Below are 20,333 nucleotides of genomic sequence, written 5' to 3'. Positions count from 1 at the left end.
TATTATAACTTAAAAATCTTATAATAGAATTAGTTGTAATCAGAGGACAAATTTACATTAGCTTGAGTGAGTGAAATTTGCTCAGTCATGTCCGACTTTTTGCGACCCTGTGGACTGTCAATTCTCTAGGACAGAATACTGGAGTGGGTAGCCTTTCCCAGCCTAGTGGTGACTTAATCAAAACTTATTCTAGGTCCTACGTACTTTTTTTTTTTTTTTTTTTTAATCTTTTCTTGAAATGACATATTAACATTTTCCATCCATTAGTTTTGCTCAGATAAGCTGAAGAACATGTGAAGGTCCTTGGAAGGATTATATGTTCTTAAAAACTTTGTTCTAGAAAACAAAACATTTCTGAGTATGTGAGAAAAAGTAATGTAGCCTTAGCTATTAGGTAATGTAATTTGACTAGTCATTGACAGGTTTTGTGCTTGTATCAGTGTTGAAGGAAAACTCTCCCTTTGTCTTAAAGCTGGTGAAGCTAGTTAGGAATCAGGAAACATCAACGAAGTCTTCTGGTTATTCTGAAGTTTATAAACACTAGAAGCATCCAGACAACTCTTCTGAGAGGATTAAAAACAATTGATTATTTTTAATCATAGAAATTGAAGATGATAAATAACCTTTGTGGAAGGTTAGACTATGAACCACAGTGGTGATTGATACAAAGGCTGGGTCCATAAGATAATGACAGATTTTAGTACTTTCGGATTATTAGGAATAGGCAAAGTGATGTTTTTGTGACTTCTGATGTAATGCCTGAGTTTTGATGGTTTCTGATCATTTATGTACTTTGGAAGACATTAATGTAAAATTTTGGATTTTTATTGTACATTTTTGTCAATCTCATTTTTCAAACCAGTAAGTTAGAAGGAAAACCCAAGTAATTGCATCCAGAACATTGGGCCTAAGTCAGGTAGTAGAAAGAGAAAAGGATCTTTACATCTAGATTTTGTTAATCCAGAATGGATAATGTCTAATCCCAAACAAGATTATATTAAATGTAAATCCTTATATAGAAAAGTTGTCTTATGTTTTTAGAGCTTCCATTTCAGTGTGCTATATAGTATCAAGCAAAAACATGTAGCAGTCTGTGTAGGCACCAACCCATCCATATGTGACATCTGCTTTTTCATGAGGTTCATTTCTAATGTAAAACCTTGGTGGATTCATATGTATAGTTAGGAAGTCTTGTAAAAAAATTTTTTTAACAATAGATCCATATATTATGTGGTTAGTTTTTTGTTTCCCAAGTATGTCATCTATTTTGAAAAATTTAAATCTATAAACACTTGTGGGGAGGTGTTTAGTACAAGCATATATAAATGTTTGGATCAGAATCTAGCCAGAGTGCATTTCTAGAAATTCTTTTACTCAAGTTCATATACCTAAATGATGAATTTGGAGAAATTTAAATATTTTCTCCTAAAAATATCTTATTGAAATTGGATTACCACAAATTCTTTCCCAGAAAACAAAAATTCTGTACTTTTTATTTTTTTCCAGAGTAGGGCCTCTTAAAACTAATCTTGCATTTTGGTTTATCCAGTTAAATTATTTTGAGGTTGACCTTAAGCCATAGCATATGAAAAACAACAGACTGTTAGTTTTTCCAAGTGCTTATCATGAATTATTTTCCTTTATTAAGTTTGATACTTTGCTGACTTTACTAAGATGTACTGTTTATTAGACGGTTCTTCATTTTCAGTTGTGGTCTTGAAGATACTTGTATAATAGAATGCTGAGGTTGAAGTCCATCTTTTTTGTAGGACACCTGTTATATTTGATTCTTTTGAGAGTATATTCATAATGTGGATATTTAGAAGGAAGTAATGATAATGGTTAAATATATGATTTAATCAGACTTTTACAAATGTGATGTCTGTAGGTTTGGTGGTAATCAACACCCAAGGAGATGATTATTTGTGATAGAATAGGCAGGTGTGTATTTTTTTTTGAGGTCAGATTTCCAGCATTATTGCTGTATAAAACTTTCCCCGTCTTTGAAAATGTGTTTTCATTTCATCTTGTTGTTTATTTCTTAACTTTTTCTGTTATGTTTCTAACATTTTTAAATTTTAAATTTTATTTGTATTTTGGCTGCACCACAGTGGCTTGTGGCATCTTAGTTCCTGGACAAGGGATCAAACTAGGCCATCAGTAGTGAGGGTGTGGAGCCCTTACAGGACCACCAGGGAATTCCCTAACCTGTTGTTATTACATATTTTACTGAAATTAATACTATGCAATCCATTTACTATTTCAGATATATTGAATTTATATTACTTCACTTTGATACTTTCCTTTGATACACTAATACTTATCATTTATTGAGTTTCTAACACTTTTTTCCACAAAGTCAAGCTTGTAATTTTTCAGTTCTGATAGTGAATATTTTTTACATTACTAGTATGGTTGACCCTTAAATGACAAAAGTTTGAACTGTGCAGGTTCACTTATCATGTGGAATTTCTTACATACTACAACCATCTGGGGGTTGGTTGAATCTGAGGTTGTGAAATTGCAGATATAAAGGACTGACTGTAAAGTTATATGTAGATTTTTGACTCTGCAGGGGTCAGCGCCCCTAAACCTTGCATTCAAGGGTCACCTGTATTTAGTTTATTATTTCAATCATCCTAGGATATTGCCCCTCAGTCATTATGCTAAAATTAATATGTAAGATTCCCTCCTGCTTTTGCTGGTCTTACTATTCCATCTCTTTCTAATGCTATTTTTTAAGAATAAGGAATTAGAGGAACTGTTTTAGTATACAATTGTATAATGGAGTTACTTGAAACTAAAAGTGTATTTCTTTTAATGGGGAATTTTAACATGTTTTTGAAGTTTATGCTTTAGCATATTCTAAGTACTAGACTTTTATGCATTAGCAGATTTTTTTTTAAGTTTTATTTTTGAATATTAAGCACATTTTAATTTTGAAGAGTACTTGTTTTGAATATGTAATAAATGTGCATGGTTAAAAAGTTTAAGCATTAGAGAAAGTTATATAGTTGCTCAGCTCAGTTCTTCAGAGGCTACCATGGTAAATCAGTTTATAGTGTGTATCCTTCAGAAATCTCTTCTACATAATCAAAAGTATTAATTTAAAAGCACTAATTTGTACTAATTTCTTAAGATGAATATCTGAATTTTTACATCAAAGACTTACTTATGGCATACCACTTGGGATCTTGACTGTAAAAGTAATAATCTTGCTGAATTCAAAAACAAACATAAAACTTGTATTTCTGGCCTCAGAGTATTGATTTTAATGTAAGCCTGTTGGGCTGTTAGTGACTTAAATAATTATTATATTTTCTTTGGAATGTGTAATTAAGCAGTTGTGTATTCATCCCTGTAATATAATGAACCTTCTCATTCTTTAATAAACAAAAGCTAAACAGTATTACTGACACTGAGTATTGAATAGAAAATATAATTTGCACATCAAAACTATGATTTCATAGGTCTTATTGCTAGAGTTTGAAGCTAAAAAAAATGATACGGAGTTAAAAATATTAAGTATATAAATATTGTAAATATTGAAAAAATTCTGGTTGTGATTTTCAAGTGTCTGAAGTTTGAGCAATATTGAGCTAAAGAATGTTATTGATTCTGGTTGACTTGTTTTACACAGTATGTATTAAAACCTTTTCTCAATTCTGTATAGTTGTAAAAGTGTTTATTAGTATTATGATTAATAAGACTTTGGATGTGAATTGCATTCTTAGATGCTTTTCTTCTAGAAATAAGTTTAAAATAGAATATTTTTAATATTAATGTTTCTATATTTTTTATAGAATTTGATTTTTGACAATATAAAGGGGAGTGTCAGAAAGTTTCTAAATGAATATGAGGTGGTTGGTTTATCATTTTAGGAGACCATCTATTGTTACTTCTTTATTATCTATGGTATTAGAGGAAAATAGGGTAGATAATGAATGCAGGCTTCATTTCATATTTTTACTATTTATGCAGATTCCACAGAGATGTAAATAAACGGGACTTAAAGCTTCTAGTCTTGAACTTAACTCACAAAATTTTTAGCTGCCATCCTGCTAGGTACTTGTCCAGTATATGCATGAGAACCTTTAGTGATGTAGTAGTTATTTCTTAAAGCTGCCCTTTCCATTTCTTCACATTTTTACTTGTTGTCACTGTAATTTGCTTGAAAAGGAAATTTTAAATAGGAAAAAAGCACAGGCTGTTTCTGAAAGTTTTTGATTTTCTGCTAGGTAATATACTTTTAGCCTAGCCATATAACATTATACATCTAAACATCTTTTTTGTTGATTTCCATTGGCCATAGCTTTCTTGACCCATAGTAAAATAGCTCACTGGTGATAGATGTTGGTAAGCTGAAGGTACTGTCACAGGAGAGAATCAGAGAGCAGATCTCTGGTGCCCATTTTCCCTGTCCTGGGAAAAGTGTAACATAGACAAGCACTTGGCTGTCCTTCTGGGATTTGTTTAAAGCACCGATATCATGGTGGAGCATGGTGGCATGGAAGGAAAACTTGAGCCCTCTGGTCTTGCAGCAGAGATAGCCACTAAAAGGTCTACTGAATATTAGAGCTGCTTTCCTTTCACTATCACTTCAAAAGATAATAGCTAAGACAAGCTTAAGGGTACAGTAAAACTCCTGTGGGGCACCCCCCCCAACCCACATTTTAAATTTCTTGGGTAAAACTAAAAATTTTGAATTTGAGAACCTGGTTAGTTTTTATTTGAAGGAAAATTAGGCTTATTTTTACATTTTAAAAACTATTTCTGCTGAATGCCAATAACTTGTTTTAACATTTCCAAAGCAATTTTTGCAAAATTGCAATAGGTTTTAGTTGGATAAATCTATTTTAATTTTATTTTTAAAACTTTCATATTAAGATTTTTATGCCTTACTTTAACATCACAATAATGTTAAATTATTGAGAGAATATATGTAAAGTGAAAGTTTTTGTATTTATCTTTATCAGAACTCTTCTCAGGACTTTTGGCTGATATTAAATTTAAATATTCTAAATGACAAGATTTCCATCAATAAATATTTCTAGAGGTAGATTTATACTTTGCGCAGTATTTTTTTTTGGGGGGTACATGTCTAGATTCTTTATGCCAAGAACCAGGGTTCTGAGAGGAAAACATCTGAGTTTAATTCTGCTAATGGCATAAGTAAACTTTTAGTCCCTCTACTGGCTGCCTTGGTCGTAGCAGACCTTAATTTTTTTTTTTTTTCTTTTCAACTCTAAGATAAAGACTAGCCTTAGGACTGAGGTGAATTTTGAGGTAAATTCTAATATGAACTGTCTCCAAATTGAGTGACTTCATAGATATCCTTGTTAAGAATAAAAATGTAAAATAGTGACTCAAGTTTTGAGAATTATTAAACTTTGCTGCTGCTGCTGCTAAGTAGCTTCAGTCATGTCCGACTCCTTGCTACCCCATAGATGGCAGCCCAGCAGGCTCCGCTGTCCCTGGGATTCTCCAGGCAAGAACACTGGAGTGGGTTGCCATTTCCTTCTCCAATGCATGAAAATGAAAAGTGAAAGTGAAGTCCCTCAGTCGTGTCTGACTCTTCGCGACTCCATGGACTGCAGCCTACCAGGCTCCTCTGTCCATGGGATTTTCCAGGCAAGAGTACTGGAGTGGGGTGCCATTGACTTATCTGATTAAACTTTGCAGAGTTTTGTAAAACATGAAAAAAATAATCTTGTGATACTGACAGACAACTAAAAATGTGTTTTAGTTTGCTGGGTAAAAGATAGTAAGAAAGAGAAAGATTCCAGTTGTTTACATGCTTTTGCCAAGAGTAAACATACTAGAAAAGGCAGAGGAGGAACAGCCTAAAACTATATGTAAGAAAACTTTATTGGTACAACATGGTCTGGTCATTTTCTGCAGGATATTTAGAAGTTTATGCTTAGATAAATGTTAATACAATCATTTTTATATGGAGGTTGGGATAATTCTTCCCTGGGGAAATAAAGAAACCTCTCTTTGTGTGTAAATTACGTTCATTAAGTCATTATTCTAATTTTTATCAGAACTCTGTTCCTTTTCTTAGTGTGATTCTTGACTAAACTGTCTCACCTGAGAAAGGAAGGGGTCTTAGGCACAGTAGAGTTAAATGAGTAAAGAGGTGAATGAGGATGGCTGTATTTTTCTTTACTTTTTTCTGCCTTTGATCTTTACTTGTATTTTCTAAAATTTAAAAGTCATTAAAAGCTTTTAATATTATTTCATTTTTTAATTTGTATATATATCGTGTCTGAAAGTTGATTGAAGTTATAGAGTTTTCAAAAGTAAGTAATACGTACAACATTTTGTTTTACTGTGTTTTTCTTGGGGGAGTGGTATATTGATTTAATATAAAGAAAAATTGATATGGCATCACAGAACTGCAGGAAATAAGACATCACTGAGCAACAGGAAACCAAATAATGGAATAGTCCTACTGTACATAGTTAATTTTACTGCAGGTAGAGTATATTAAATAAAACCAAACTGATTGTAATCCTGTAATACTGGGGGATTCCCTGGTGACTAATCCTAATACTATAATACTGGGGGCTTCCCTGGACAAAAACTCGCCTGTCAATGCAGGAGACGCAGGTTCTGTCCCTGGGTTGGAAAGATCTCCTGGAGGAGGAAATGACAGTCTGCTCCAGTGTTCTTGCCTGGGAAAGCCTATGGACAGAGGATCCTGGTGGGGTCTACGGGGTCGCAAAAGAATCGGACAGGACTTAGTGACTAAACAACAACTGCAATTGTAATACCATTCTTTGTTGCATGAAATGGCACAATCCAGGTTGGTGTAGAATTGTATTCAAGAGAATTTAGCTGCTGCTGTTACGACATTCAGATGCTTCAGAAAGACCATGCAATTTAGAGTTAGAATCACTTTCTGGCTTTGCCAAAATCAGTTGTGTGACTTAGGGTTATATTGTTTAATCTCCATGATTAAACGTGTTTACTTCACCAAGTTTTTAGGATCAGATGAGATAAATATAAGTGCTTATTGGTATTACCAAGTGCCTGGTTATTATAGTAATTTTAGGCATAGAATCTGAAGAGTATTACATGTACAAGGCTGCAGTAAAATATCAGTTAAGAGCTTTGTTGTCAAGAAAAACTAACTTTGATTTTAATGTTTAAATTTGGCTTAAATTTTCATAACTTAAAGACTTCTTGCTAAGTTTTAATACATTTGAACTTGATTTTTAGACATTATGGTTCTTAAATAAGTATGTGTGAGTTTTTGGGTGGATGGCATCATCCATGAAGTTTTTAATAACTGTACATAGTTGTTTAATTATAAATATGACAAATTCTTTGGCTTTTGAAGGATAATTATAAGTGTGCTTAAACAGAAATAAGAGTAGATGGTTTTCAAACTTTTGAACAGAAAATATGACTTTGATTTAGGTTAGAATATAAAGGTGATTCAGAGATACCTATGCAAGTATTTAGCCCATGCCCTGGTGGCATTAATAGATTTGCTGATTCGTTTCTTAAAGGAAGCAAGTCAGTCAAAGTAGTTATAGCTTAAGGATGAAAGTGAGATACAGACGAGGATGTCTTGATTTTATCTCCTTTTGCCAGATTATATTTGTAGCCAAATATGATATTTGTAGAGACGAGGAGAGGAGAGTTATTGTATGTCCATTGGTACATACTTTTATCATGTATGAGAATAGAGATTATGTATCATGCAGCTAACAGTTCTTGATGTAGAGTAGTCACTCAGTGTTTGAATGGCAAACATGAATGAATGGACAGTGGATGACTGGATGGATGTAAGTAGGAAAGAGGTGGAATATTCTTACTGCCTAGTGTAATAAGTTTGGGAAGCATTCATTTATATTGTGGTAAAGGTGACTTCTATATTTTTTGAAGCTTGTTGAAGTTTGAGTAATTCTGATTGGCTCTGTGAACTTGGACAGGTCTATATGAGGCTATAGTCAGTGACTTAAGTGTCTAGTGCTAAAATATTTTGTGCTCAGTGCTGAGGAAGAATGATGACATGATCCTTGCCTTCCATGATTCAAACACAAGAAACAATAGCAAACAATACAAGATGGTGTGTTTTTTAAAGGTATAGTAAAACTGTGTTAACAAAATTTACCATCTTAACCATTTTCAAGTGTAGAGTTCAATGGTGTTAAGTATATTCACATTATTGTGTGAGATGCAATATATTTAAAGTGAACATAAGGAACAGATGCTTAGGGAAGTATATTCAAAATGTACTCCGTGAAAGCACTCCAGGTCTAGTTTTATTTGGGGAAATGTTATGTTTATATTTTTATTTAAGTTTGAAAACTACCACTATTAAAATTTGGAGAGGGAAAGGGGTGGGGGGGGGTGCGGTGAATTAGTCAAGGCCAGAGTAATCAGGGAAAGTTTTAAGGCAGGAGAGGAAGGCTTAAACTGGGCCTTAAAAAATGATGAGGAATTAGATGGGTTGTGGGCAGGGAAAAGGAAAAGCATTCTTCATGAGGGAACCAGTCAAAGCTCAGAGGTTGGGAATGAACACTATCTGTTTCTAGATTGAAGAGGAGATCCGTGTTATGAGAATTTATTGTGTATGTTGGGGTGAATGGTGTGAGAGGCAGCAGAGTAATGTAAAGTTTTCCAAAATGTGTTCCATCTCCCATGATGGTTGTAGAGGAAGAAGGGAGGGGAAATCACATCCTCCTGCAAGGTTCTAAGAACATTTGAATGCAACTGCATTTGAAAGCCTTTAGAGGTTATTCCAACATATTTTAATTTGATCTGACCAGAAGACGTTTTCTCTACTTGGAACCATTGTTTCTTGGACACTAGTTGGAAAAATGTTTATGTCACTTACATATATTTACACTTTCTTGACTTGATCAAGAAGTTTAATATACCAAATACCACTTGCTCCCTCTTTACGATTAGGTTATAATCACAATGACTATATGTGGAAACTGCTTGTAAATTCAGTCAACAAATGAGTATGTGCTGTAATCTGCTAGTAACTGAGAGTTATATAAATGTAAGGGAAATGTTACAGAACTATAAAATATTACATGCCACATCCTTGCTATTCTGTGTGTGGTCGGTGGACATTACTGTTTCCTAGCCTGCTATCTTGTTAGAAATGGGAAACCTTAGTCTTTGTCCCAGATCTACTGAACCAGAGCCTGCATTTTGTTAAGATCTCCAAGTGACTCATATGCATGTTAAAATGTGCATGTGACACATGCTGTTTTATGTTGTATCCAGCAAAACTTCTTTCTGTCCTTTCTTGAACACTGTTAGTAGCAGAGAATTCAATACCTTTGATTTCAAACAGTTACCCTCTCTAACTTCTACATTTGGTCATGGTTTTGTCTTAAAGAGTTATATAAAATATGCTTCATGAGCCATTTATGTGTAAAAGATAAGCTTATGTTTATCTGAGTCCCTAACAGAATCTGTCACCTAGAATTGATCATAGTGTTGTGACTTGGCCAGGGATTTGAGTGGAAGTTAGTGAAGTTGATTGGCCCTAACTGCAGAGCTTTTAAGAGCCTGTGCCATTGTTTCATTGCCTGTGCTGCTGCTGTTTTTTTTACTCCTCTGGTCAAGCAATTTCTTTCAGTTGCCATCCTTCTTAATTTTGACTTTTCATATTGGACTGTTTTGCTAAACTCAGGGCAAGCCTAATGTTTCTTTGGAATCAGCTCATGGAGCCCTTCCATCTCTGTACTGGATCACTTGGCTAGATACTTTATAGGCATAGATTACTTGGTAAATGTTGAGAAAGTTAAAAATTATTTTAATGTGTAATATCTAAATATTTTAGAATTGAACTGTAGGGTCCCTTTTAAGAAGTTAAATACTTTTAATTACTTAAGTATAGATCTCACTGTGAAAATTAATACAGTACAAAAATGTAGAAAGAAGTGAAAAATCCATTTTTCCCCCAATTCCAACCCTTCAAGTTAACCCCTGTTTAATTTATGTTTCCTTCTAAACCTTTTTTGAAAATTTACAAAAGTATAGTTGTAAATAAAATTTAAAAACAAGAAAAGAGGATTTATATACTGTTCTGAAAATTGACTTTTTACTCAGAAAAATTAAGCTCATTTTTAGATTTTAATATGATCAATATGTTTTTTGACTTTAGGGAAGAAACCCCTTTTTTTTGGAGCCAGCAATAATTATTACAATTACTGATGGGAGCAAGTTGACTACTACCAGTGGAGTCCAGGATGAGGTAAGTTATGTTTATATTTATCAGCATGGATTATGCAAAGGCCTTTGAAAAAAATCTTTATTTGTATAGGCATTGTAGGATATTGAAACCTTAAATAGGTTCTCTATTTGATGCAGTCGAGACTCATCTGGCTCTTAGAGCTCATTTACCTTCTCTGTTGTTTGTAGCACTGGCCTCTAATTTTTCTTGAATAGGAATCCCTTCTGTGAAAAATTTTGGAGTTACTACCCATCTCAATTGTATGTGTATTTTTGAGTTTATATGACAGTAAATTTAGTAAAATGAGTTCTTATTTTGAGGCTCAAAAAATGGATGCAGCATTTTAATAATGGCTTCTTGTTTCAGTGGATTGTCATGTGCGCTCCACTGTGGAGACTCCTAGAGTAAGCAAAGCCAAGAGGTTGGCTAAGTCTCGGAAAAGTGAAGGTTTTTAGACATTTTAATTCTTAGTCAAATACTAGATAAATAAGTGAGAGCTAGCCTCACGTATTCTTTGCTAGCATGCATTGTGCAGAGTTGGGTGTGTGTAGTGTGATAAGTTCAGTGCAAGGGATTCATCTTGACTTTTAAGATGTTTTTACTGTAATATTTGAACTGCTCTTGAATATTGTGTTTGTTTATTAAAATAGGTTGGTATGGAAAGGAGGTGGTTTAGGCTATTCTCTTTTTTGCTTGCAGTTGATTTAGAATCTTAATTTTAATTGTCACTGTATTTACAAAGGGTGTAAGTAGGAAAAGTGTAGTTTTTAAGTTCAGTAATTTGTAGAAATACTTCGATTTGTGTGACATTGTGGAATGCAAATTGGATATACAGTCCTGAAAGTTCAACTACTTTCTAGCAATGAAGTTTGTACCTAGCATCCCTAAATCTCTACTCGTCCATAAATAAATTCTTGCCTTACCTCATAGGGTTGTTGAATGACTGAAATGAAATGATGTGAATGAAAGGACTTGGTAGCCTCTAGTGAAAAGAACACTGTATAATTCTACCATGAAGCTTTGGAACTAGTATAGAATCGTTATTTCCTGATCTTGACTTGAGGGGAGGAGAGCCAAAGTAATTTTGTTTGAACAGTTGGCGTTGAAGGGGAATTTAGGATATAATTCACAGAAAAACAGTTGAAAAATTGGTAGATTAAAATTTGTAATTAAATAATTGATAGACATAGCTATGAAATGCTCCATAGCTGACATTAATGGATTTTGGGGCTTTCTTAAACTTAGTTGGACTGTATAGCCAATTATATTCTGCCGTTTTTCAGAAACAGACATTGATTGTGTACATTAAGAGTGAACAGGTTGTTTAACTTCAATTTGAAAATTTCAAATTTTTCCCACTTTGCCTTCCTTTTGAAAAATTTGAATGAGTAATCAGGTCAGAAATACTGTGATTTTGTTTTGTAGTTACGATTGCTACAAAGGTACTTTTCTTTTTTATTTATATTTTACCTTTATATGAAGTAGTCCTCCATGTGAGATTATTCAGGGTACTCTGTCTTAGCACCTTTGTAGAAATTCCCTTTGGGGTTCAGTATATTTTGTTCCCGTATATCTAGATCTGCTTTGTTTGTGATAATTTGTTTTAGCTTTACAAAATATCTTGAAATATGGATATGGATATTGGAATTGCTCACCTTTTGTCCGAGGTCCTTGGGAGAGATACTGGAGAAGTAGAACTATGTGTTTATACTAACCTAAAACTCATTCCTAGTAAGGTTGGGAAGATTTTCCTGTGGGCCAGGATCTTAGCTTTTAGTGCTGTTGTATCTTCTACAATAGTTAGCATAGTACTGAGAACAAGGCTTACACTGAAAAAGTATGGATGTAGATACAGCTATATTGAGTCTGATAGTCAAAATCAAAATTGATCACAACTTCTTATCTGAGATAGACAATCCATTTGTTATGAGGCAAAGATTATTTTGGATATGCTGTTGGAACATAGGTCTGTGAGTTGTTTTGGGTTTCAAGTTTAGGAGTTTCTTTGGTCATTTTCATGTTGGGTTCTTAATATTCCAACAAGACTCACTTTGAGGGCCAGAGAATGTATCCTGTATGTGTTTGTTGTGGAAGGTTAATTTTTTGCTGAGATGTGATATACTTGTCTCTTCTAGTCCAAATAATTAAATAATGTGATTCATTTTGAGGACAATTATCAATTTATAAAAGGCATAAAGACGCTTTTCAGTTTGCTCATTTTTTTGTGAGTGTGTGTGTGTGTGTGTGTTATGTGATCTGTATTGTAATTTTTTTTGCTAGGAAATAACAAGCAGAATATTGCCTTTGCCTCTTTTTCTTCAGTCCTCTTAACCTTTACCTTTGGCAAAACTTGATTCTTTTTAAAGACTTACTGAATGAGTGAGTGTTGATAATTTCCACATTAGATATGTGTGTATAATTCTTGAGTAGCTGTGACTGCTGTTGATGTGGCCTGTTACTATTTGTAGAGTTGTGCATCCCACCCATACAATGCCCTTTGTTCAAAGTTCTGTTACCTCACTTAGTGTATTTGGTCTGTTCTGCTAGTGCTGTTTTCCAGTAATAAGTGTTCCTGCTGCTTTGAAATCATCCTTATGGTGTATTACTTTTTATTTTACAAATGAGGAAATTGAGATCTGGGGAGGCAAAGTGATTTGCTCAAGGTTATAACATTTATTATTGCCAAACTCTGGATTAGAATTGATCTAAATTCCAAAGACATCCCAACCCCCTCCAGACCCAGTGCTTTTTCCCTGATGGTATCTGCTGTCTTTCTGTTTATTACTATATGTTCTTGAAATTTGCATTCTACTTACCTGATTTACTGTTGTCTGCTTCCCCTCTCTGTATATTTGTGACATGGGTATTATGTTCCTGTTCTCTAAGTGTCCCTTGAATGACCATTATGACCAGGGCATTTCTAGGTAGTGAAGATAACAAAGATAGGGTGGGTTTCTGGTTCTTAAGTTCACAGTCCTAAGGGGAGGATTGTCTGTTAAATGGTTTTATGAATGATAGAATAGAGATACATACTAGGTGTATGGAAGCACTAAAGGAGGAGAGGAGGGTTAATATTACCTATCCTGTGCATGTATCAAATCCTGTGTAATGTAAATTTTTAGTCATTTTAATTTTGATTAAATTCAAGGATCTTGTGATTCCTTATAAGATGTGGCTCATAGATTACATCTGTGAAAGTTACAGAGAAACTTGGTACAAAGTTGTTTTGAGCCTAGAAAATAGTTCATGGAAAAACTTGGTGCCATATCGCCTCCTGACCTGGCTAAATTTGTACAGGCCAGAATGATCTAATTACTTATAACTTGTTTGTCAAAATAATAACAGGGATACTGTTTCCTCTATGACAGGTCATCATTTAGCAGTGTGTTAGGGGTTGGAAGAGAAACAGCATGTGTTATGGATGAAACTTCTGAGCAATCATTTTACCTTAATTTATGATTTTAATTATCTTTTTTGGCCTTATTTAATGAAAATCCAGGCCATTGTCTTGAGTTGTTCATGAGTGTGTTTCTAGTGTAGTGTTTTTAGATAACTGTAGAAATTTTGATGATGGCTTATGGTAGAAGAATATGTGTGTATCTTTTGACTTTTTTTCATTTTCAATGTAGTTATTTGATAATTTTTTTTTCAGTGTTTTCATTTATGAGGTAGGAGTTAGATGGGACCTTGAATTCTGATACATGAGAAATCTGTGTATTTCTTATTGCCATAGTCATCTTTGGTGTTGATAAGCATACTTGTGGTCAAATACTTCTAGTATCATTCATCATGTTATGTTACTAATGTATCAGATGTTTTGGTAGATTCACCAAATTATAATTAGAGTTACTAAAAAAAATTTCTGGTTTTTATTGCTTGAGAAGATCTTTAATACTCTTTTGCAATGGAAAACTCGGCTGTGCTATGATTCCAGGAACACGTGGCTAACTATATTGCTCAATAAAGTAGCCAGAAGAAATCCTGCCAGTCCCTTCTTGGTGATGAATGACATTCCAGGATCATGTAGCAGTTATTTTTCTCTTCCTTGAAAGTGCTAATAGTAGTGTTACCTTTCAGATACTGAGATTTGCTGAAGACTCTTTGCATCTCTTTATCAATGTTGTGATTGCCCTATCGTTTTAGAGAAGATATTTGCTGTCAAAAAAACCTATTGGCTTTTGACATGAAAAGTTTTGCCTTCTTATGAGTTTTCCAGCTTTTTAAGACAAACTAGGACAGCTACTTTTATAACTTCTTGAAAGAGTACTTGTTTGTAGAAAGAGAAATGTCTGAGTAAGCTCAACTGTGTATTAAAGTGGCTGTCCTTTGTGATCTTATCTTTCATTTTTTCAGTTCTCAAAAGTTGATGCAGAAGTCCCATCAGTCTTTGAGATGTGGACTGGTATTAGTGATTTTTCTGGATCATTCTGGGCAATATAGAATGAATTTACCTTTTATAAGGATAATCTATAGTTAGGATCTATAATTGTAGTTTGCATTTAACTCTTCATGTTGTGTAATGTTTAAAAGACAATCCAGAATTTTAAAATGTTTCTACTATCTGAAATCAGAAACCACATCTCCATCCCCCCATAAGTATTTTTGTTTCACTAAAGCTACCAAAATATGTGCCAGAAGCTGTTGAAACTATTTTAATCGTGCAAAGATTTTTAGACACATATTTTAAATTGTTGTTTCTCAGTACTCTTAGAATTTGGGAGACTTTTATTTTTATTTTTTTCTTTTTCAAAAAGACTCCTAAGGAATCTTGAAGGATGTTATTGTAGTATGGTAGAATGTATTAAACAGATCTGTGTATAAATGCGTTCCTGAGTTTCATTATCAAGATTAGCTCCTGTCTTACTGATTCAGATGTTCTGAACATATGTATAACATGACTAAATATGTTAGTCTCTATTAATTCAACTTTCCAGGAACATTTAATAAGAATTTGTTGGATGTAGATCATTCACATTTTCTTTTGTACCCATATTTTTGGCCCTATTAAATGTATATATATATCAGCAATTATTAGTATTTGAAAATATGTAGTTAAAAAATGCACAATTAAAAGGGTTGATATATTTTAATACTGTAATGAATTTTCAGTAATCACATTTGCAATACCCTTAAAATATATATTTTTTCAAAGTCAGACTCTTAAGGATTTGAGTTTGAAATCAGCAAAGAGAAACTCGTAAAGATTGTCTCTAAACAACACTATGATAGAATAATTAAAAAGAAATGCTGGCTGATCACTCTTTAGTGAAGTTGTATGGCTGCAACTACTAATGTATTATCTAGAATTCTGTATTAAGCTATACCAAAATAGTTTTTATTCAGAGTGTGAGGCAACTTCACCCTGCATTTATTAGCCTGTCAGAACCAATAAGCAAAAGCAGTCCCATACATGTAAGGAAAATTTCATTTGTAGACGTTTCTATTCTTCTGATTCTAGCTCTTCCATATATAAATGACTGATACTTAGCAAAGTGGTTTTCAGATGGCTGCATCAAAACCACTGAGTTTCTTATAAAACGTACATGCCTCAGCTCTGGTTCTGGACATTTTGGTTCCATTGCTCTGGGCATGTACCTAGGAATCCGTACTTTTTTCAGTGTGTCCAAGTTGATTCTGATGCACAGTCTGGTTTGGAAACCATAGTTTCAGAACATAACTGTAACTACAAATAGATACATTTTTAAAGTACAAAAAAAAACACGTGAAAATAAACCACTCTAACAAAGCAAGGTAAAACTGTTTTTCATGTACATGTGTAGCAATACATGTGGCTTCCTTTGTGGCTCAGCTGATAAAGACTCTGCCTGCAATGTGGGAGACCTGGGTTCAATCCTTGGGTTGGGAAGATCTCCTGGAGAAGGGAAAGGCTACCCACTCCAGTATTCTGGCCTAGAGAATTCCATGGACTCTATAGTCCATGCGGGTTGCAAAGAGTTGGACATGACTGAACGACTTTCACTAGCGATGTTTTGTTTAAAAATTGACTCTTGGCCTTTAGAATTGTTAAACTTGGGAATTGGGTGTCTGAAGGGTATGAAATAGGTCTTCTATGAATACATTCGTTATTGTGTTTGGTGTAACTTAGAATCCGTTATTGGATAGCTGTGAAGTAAGCTCTGTACTGACTGTAGTCAGTCTTCAGCTGCTACACACGATGTGCTCTATTGAAGAGGACTCCCAGACCCTGAGACTGAGATGGGGAGGACAGGGGAAAAGAGGGGAGAATTAGTTCATGTTTCATACTATTGGTTATTTGGCTTAGGAGTTTTTATCTAAAGGACTATATAGTTTTCTGTTATCTTTGTTATTCCTTAATTCCTGATTTGGATGTTTGTAACTAGCATTATTTTAAAAAGTGGTATGTATATAGAACTGGTGATAGTTAAATTTAATTTTTACTTACTAGGGAGTTGCTGCTAAAATACCCTTCTATAATGAATTGTTCCAATTTTGAATGCTTAAAGTATATTTTAGATTAATTCAGCAATGATTTTTCTTGCGCTGCATAGTGACTTTGGTTTGTGTACAAGAATAGTGGCATACCATACATCTATATTTAGTATTGCTGTAGTCTGTTTACTGAGGACACAAAGATGGAATTAAGCAAAGCTTTTGCCCCGGCTGCTGCTGCTGCTGCTAAGTCGCTTCAGTTGTTTCCGACTCTGTGCGACCCCATAGACGGCAGCCCACCAGGCTCCCCCGTCCCTGGGATTCTCCAGGCAAGAACATTGGAGTGGGTTGCATTTCCTTCTCCAGTGCATGAAAGTGAAAAGTCAAAGTGAAGTCGCTCAGTCGTGTCCGACTCTTAGCGACCCCATGGACTGCAGCCTACCAGGCTCCTCTGTCCATGGGATTTTCCAGGCAAGAGTACTGGAGTGGGGTGCCATTGCCTTCTCCGTTTGTCCCTAGACAACATTATCTTTGAAGATAGGAAAGTAAATAAGCATTTTTAATACTCTGAGGTAAGTCTCATGACAGAAATAAAGAGAGAAGCTAAGTTTTGAGAAGTGAGTAAGGAATTGAGCCATGACACTGCAGGAAGAGGGAACAGTGTATATAAAAGTATGAGAACAGTGTATTGGAAGGTGGTAAATTATATGATGGGAGTGTGGTCATTGTAAGAAGGAGGACTGTGTGCTTGAAATGCAGGCAGAGGCCAGATAACCATCCTAAGGAGGTGATTTTGTTAACGTGTGCCGAGGAGGTACTGAAGATGTTAAGCAGATGAGTCACATTTTAGTAAGTGTATTTTGCTGGAACGTGAAAGAATGGTAAACTGGGAAGAATTAGCAGACTATCAATACATGCAATAACCCAGGAAAAACATGGGATGTGCTGAAATGAAGCCAGTGCCTGCGTAGGAAGGCAGAAATCTGAGTCAGGTATGCTAGGCAGGACAAAGCAAAGCATTTGACAGGGTTCTGAACAGGGTCCATGCTTGGATTTCAGAGGGTTCTGTGAATTACCTGAAATCTTTATCCAGATACTGTCTAGATGTGTATGCATATTTTTGTGGGGGACACAGGTCAAGCTTTAACCATATTTTCAAACAAGTGAAAACAGAATATCATAGTTTAATAATATTTTGAGGTTTCCAGCATGGAAATCTGTGTGGATTTGGTAGTGGTAACTGAAATGGGAATATGGGATAAGTAGTAGAAAAGAATATAAAATAATTGTTTGATAAAGTATCATTATTTTTAGGGTACAGATATATTAAAGGAGTTCAGAGCAACTTCTAAGACAATAAGCATAAAGACTTTTTCTTGCCTTTTAACGTTATGTCTTAGGAAAAGTGATTTGTATTTAAAACCAGAAATAAGCAGAATTTTATCTTTGGATTCTGATAAAATTTTTGTTTTGAAGCAGATTAAATAAACATTAAGTCGTTTTATTATTTATCTGATCTTTGAGTTGTTTTGTTTAAAGCCATAACGTAAGCATCTTTTAAGTGCTTATTTTAAACAAGCGTGAAGATTGATATTCATAATGCTAGGAGCACTGTATGTGTGTGAGGGGTATTCCTTGTAGTGTCAAGTCATATATAAAGAGGATGGAAACTTAATTCCTTTTCTGTTCAACAGTATGTAATTTAAGAATACTAGTAGATTGGCTTTGACTGCACTGACAGTTTTCTGCCAATTAAACTCAGTTCAGGTCTGCCTGTTAGGTGTATTTCATGCCTCTCTAAGTCAGATTACAATTTGAGAGCGTGAAAAGGCTGAAAACTTGGACTTCGGTTGGGACACGTTTGCCTAAGCCTGAGGCTGTTAGTTTTTTTTTTTAAATACCTTCATTATGTTATTTAGGTGTGTTCCATAAATAGTTATTATACATAACTTCGACTTTGAAGCTTTCTTTTCAGGTGTAATACAACAGATTTACAGGTTTTTAGACTTGCGTATTAGGAATAAATGTTGTGCAGTGATTGGAATGGTACTCAAACTGATCTACTTCAAGGCAAGGCTACATTTTGACCTAGACAAGGCTGTTTTGGTATATTTTTCCCCACGTTCTGTCTTTTCAGGTTGAATTACTGATTTTTTCCCCCTTTGTTTTGTTTGTTGTGGTTTTGATGTTTTTTTTCCTTTCAGCTAAAGGAGCAGTCCAGTGGTTTTCAAGAAGTGCCAAAGTGCACTGACTGTCTCACGATGACTGGTGCCTCAGGGAGGGTCGTGATTCCTGGATACAGGATCGACCTGGTCCTGGATGTCACTTCAAGCAGTCAGATCGTGGGGAAAAGCCTTGTCTAATGGCTAGCCTTCCTCAAAAGTCTGATGCTAGTCATCTCGGAAGGCCTCAGAAAGAGCCTTAAAGGTGAGCAGAGTAGAGTGTAGTTCTCTCTGGGGGCTGTGACTATTTGTCGGAGAACCTGATTCAACACAATGATAATCCTAACCTGACAAATCCAGGTTCAGTTGGTAAATTCAATTTATAAATTTGTTGAGCATGGCAATCAAACCTCAACTTTTGAGTTATTAGAAACCACCTTCCTAACCTTAAGGACCTATAAAAGGAGGAATGTGGTATTTCCTGGGTCCTTCAGGATCTTAGGTTAGTATCTGTTGTCTTAAATGGAAACAGCCTACAATCACAGCTAAGGAACACTTTTGTTACAAAAGCACTTTATGTTAAGTACTCGTGGATTTAAAAAAAAAATCTAGTGAAGTATTCTATTAGCTTATATGGTTTAGTCAGTTCAGTTTAGTCGCTTAGTCCGACTCTTTGCAACCCCATGAATCGCAGCATGCCAGGTCTCCCTGTCCGTCACCAACTCCTGGAGTTCACTCAGACTCACGTCCATCGAGTCAGTGGTGCCATCCAGCCATCTCATCCTCTGTCATCCCCTTTTCCTCCTGCCCTCAATCCCTCCCAGCATCAGGGTCTTTTCCAATGAGTCAACTCTTGGCTTGAGGTGGCCAAAATATTGGAGTTTCAGCTTTAGCATCAGTCCTTCCAGTGAACACCCAGGACTGATTTCCTTTAGAATGGACTGGTTGGATCTCCTTGCAGTCCAAGGGACTCTCAAGAGTCTTCTCCAACACCACAGTTCAAAAGCATCAATTCTTTGGTGCTCAGCTTTCTTCACAGTTCAACTCTCACATCCATACATGACCGCTGGAAAAACCATAGCCTTGACTAGATGGACCTTTGTTGGCAAAGTAATGTCTCTGCTTTTTAATGTGCTATCTAGGTTGGTCATAACTTTCCTTCCAAGGAGTATGCGTCTTTTAATTTCATGGCTGCAGTCACCATCTGCAGTGATTTTGGAGCCCAAAAAAATAGTCTGACATTGTTTCCACTGTTTCCCCACTAATCATTTATCAATTATATATCAGGCAGTTGGGCTTCAGGGCTTAGGGCAAATTGGAATTTGATTTGTCTGTTACACTGATTTTTTAAAAACCATAGGCACTTTTGAAGCAGTTCAGATACATGTAACACATATTTTATTGCATTCAACTTGAAGAATCAGTACTATCTGCATCCTTTGAATTACATTTTTAACCTCATAGAAGTTTCCTTAGAGATGTTTTGAGTATTTGGGTTTGAAAAATATTTCATCCTAGGCCTCTTTCTCTGTGCTTTGAAGCACTTACAGAAC

The 20,333-nt window shown here is 34.9% G+C and overlaps 1 protein-coding gene across 6 annotated transcripts in view; it reads left to right on the top strand.

The window, feature by feature from the left end:
- Positions 1 to 20,333, top strand: part of INTS6 (integrator complex subunit 6) — a 105,367-nt gene that overhangs the window by 11,198 nt on the left and 73,836 nt on the right. For 5 of the 6 annotated variants that reach the window (XR_011569719.1, XR_011569721.1, XR_011569720.1 and 2 more), the window contains exon 4: positions 10,139 to 10,228. Coding sequence is in view for 2 of the 6 variants with exons in the window: in XM_070800127.1 (XP_070656228.1) it covers positions 10,139 to 10,228 (90 nt within the window). In the remaining 4 variants the exon portion in view is untranslated. Of the gene's footprint in view, positions 1 to 10,138; positions 10,229 to 18,909; positions 19,046 to 20,333 lie in introns of those variants that run through there. The other variant, XM_019971325.2, reaches the window with a different exon arrangement.

The sequence above is a fragment of the Bos indicus genome, chromosome 12 (genome assembly GCF_029378745.1).
Source record: "Bos indicus isolate NIAB-ARS_2022 breed Sahiwal x Tharparkar chromosome 12, NIAB-ARS_B.indTharparkar_mat_pri_1.0, whole genome shotgun sequence".
NCBI lineage: Eukaryota > Metazoa > Chordata > Mammalia > Artiodactyla > Bovidae > Bos > Bos indicus.
This window is presented reverse-complemented; position numbering and strand designations above follow the sequence as displayed.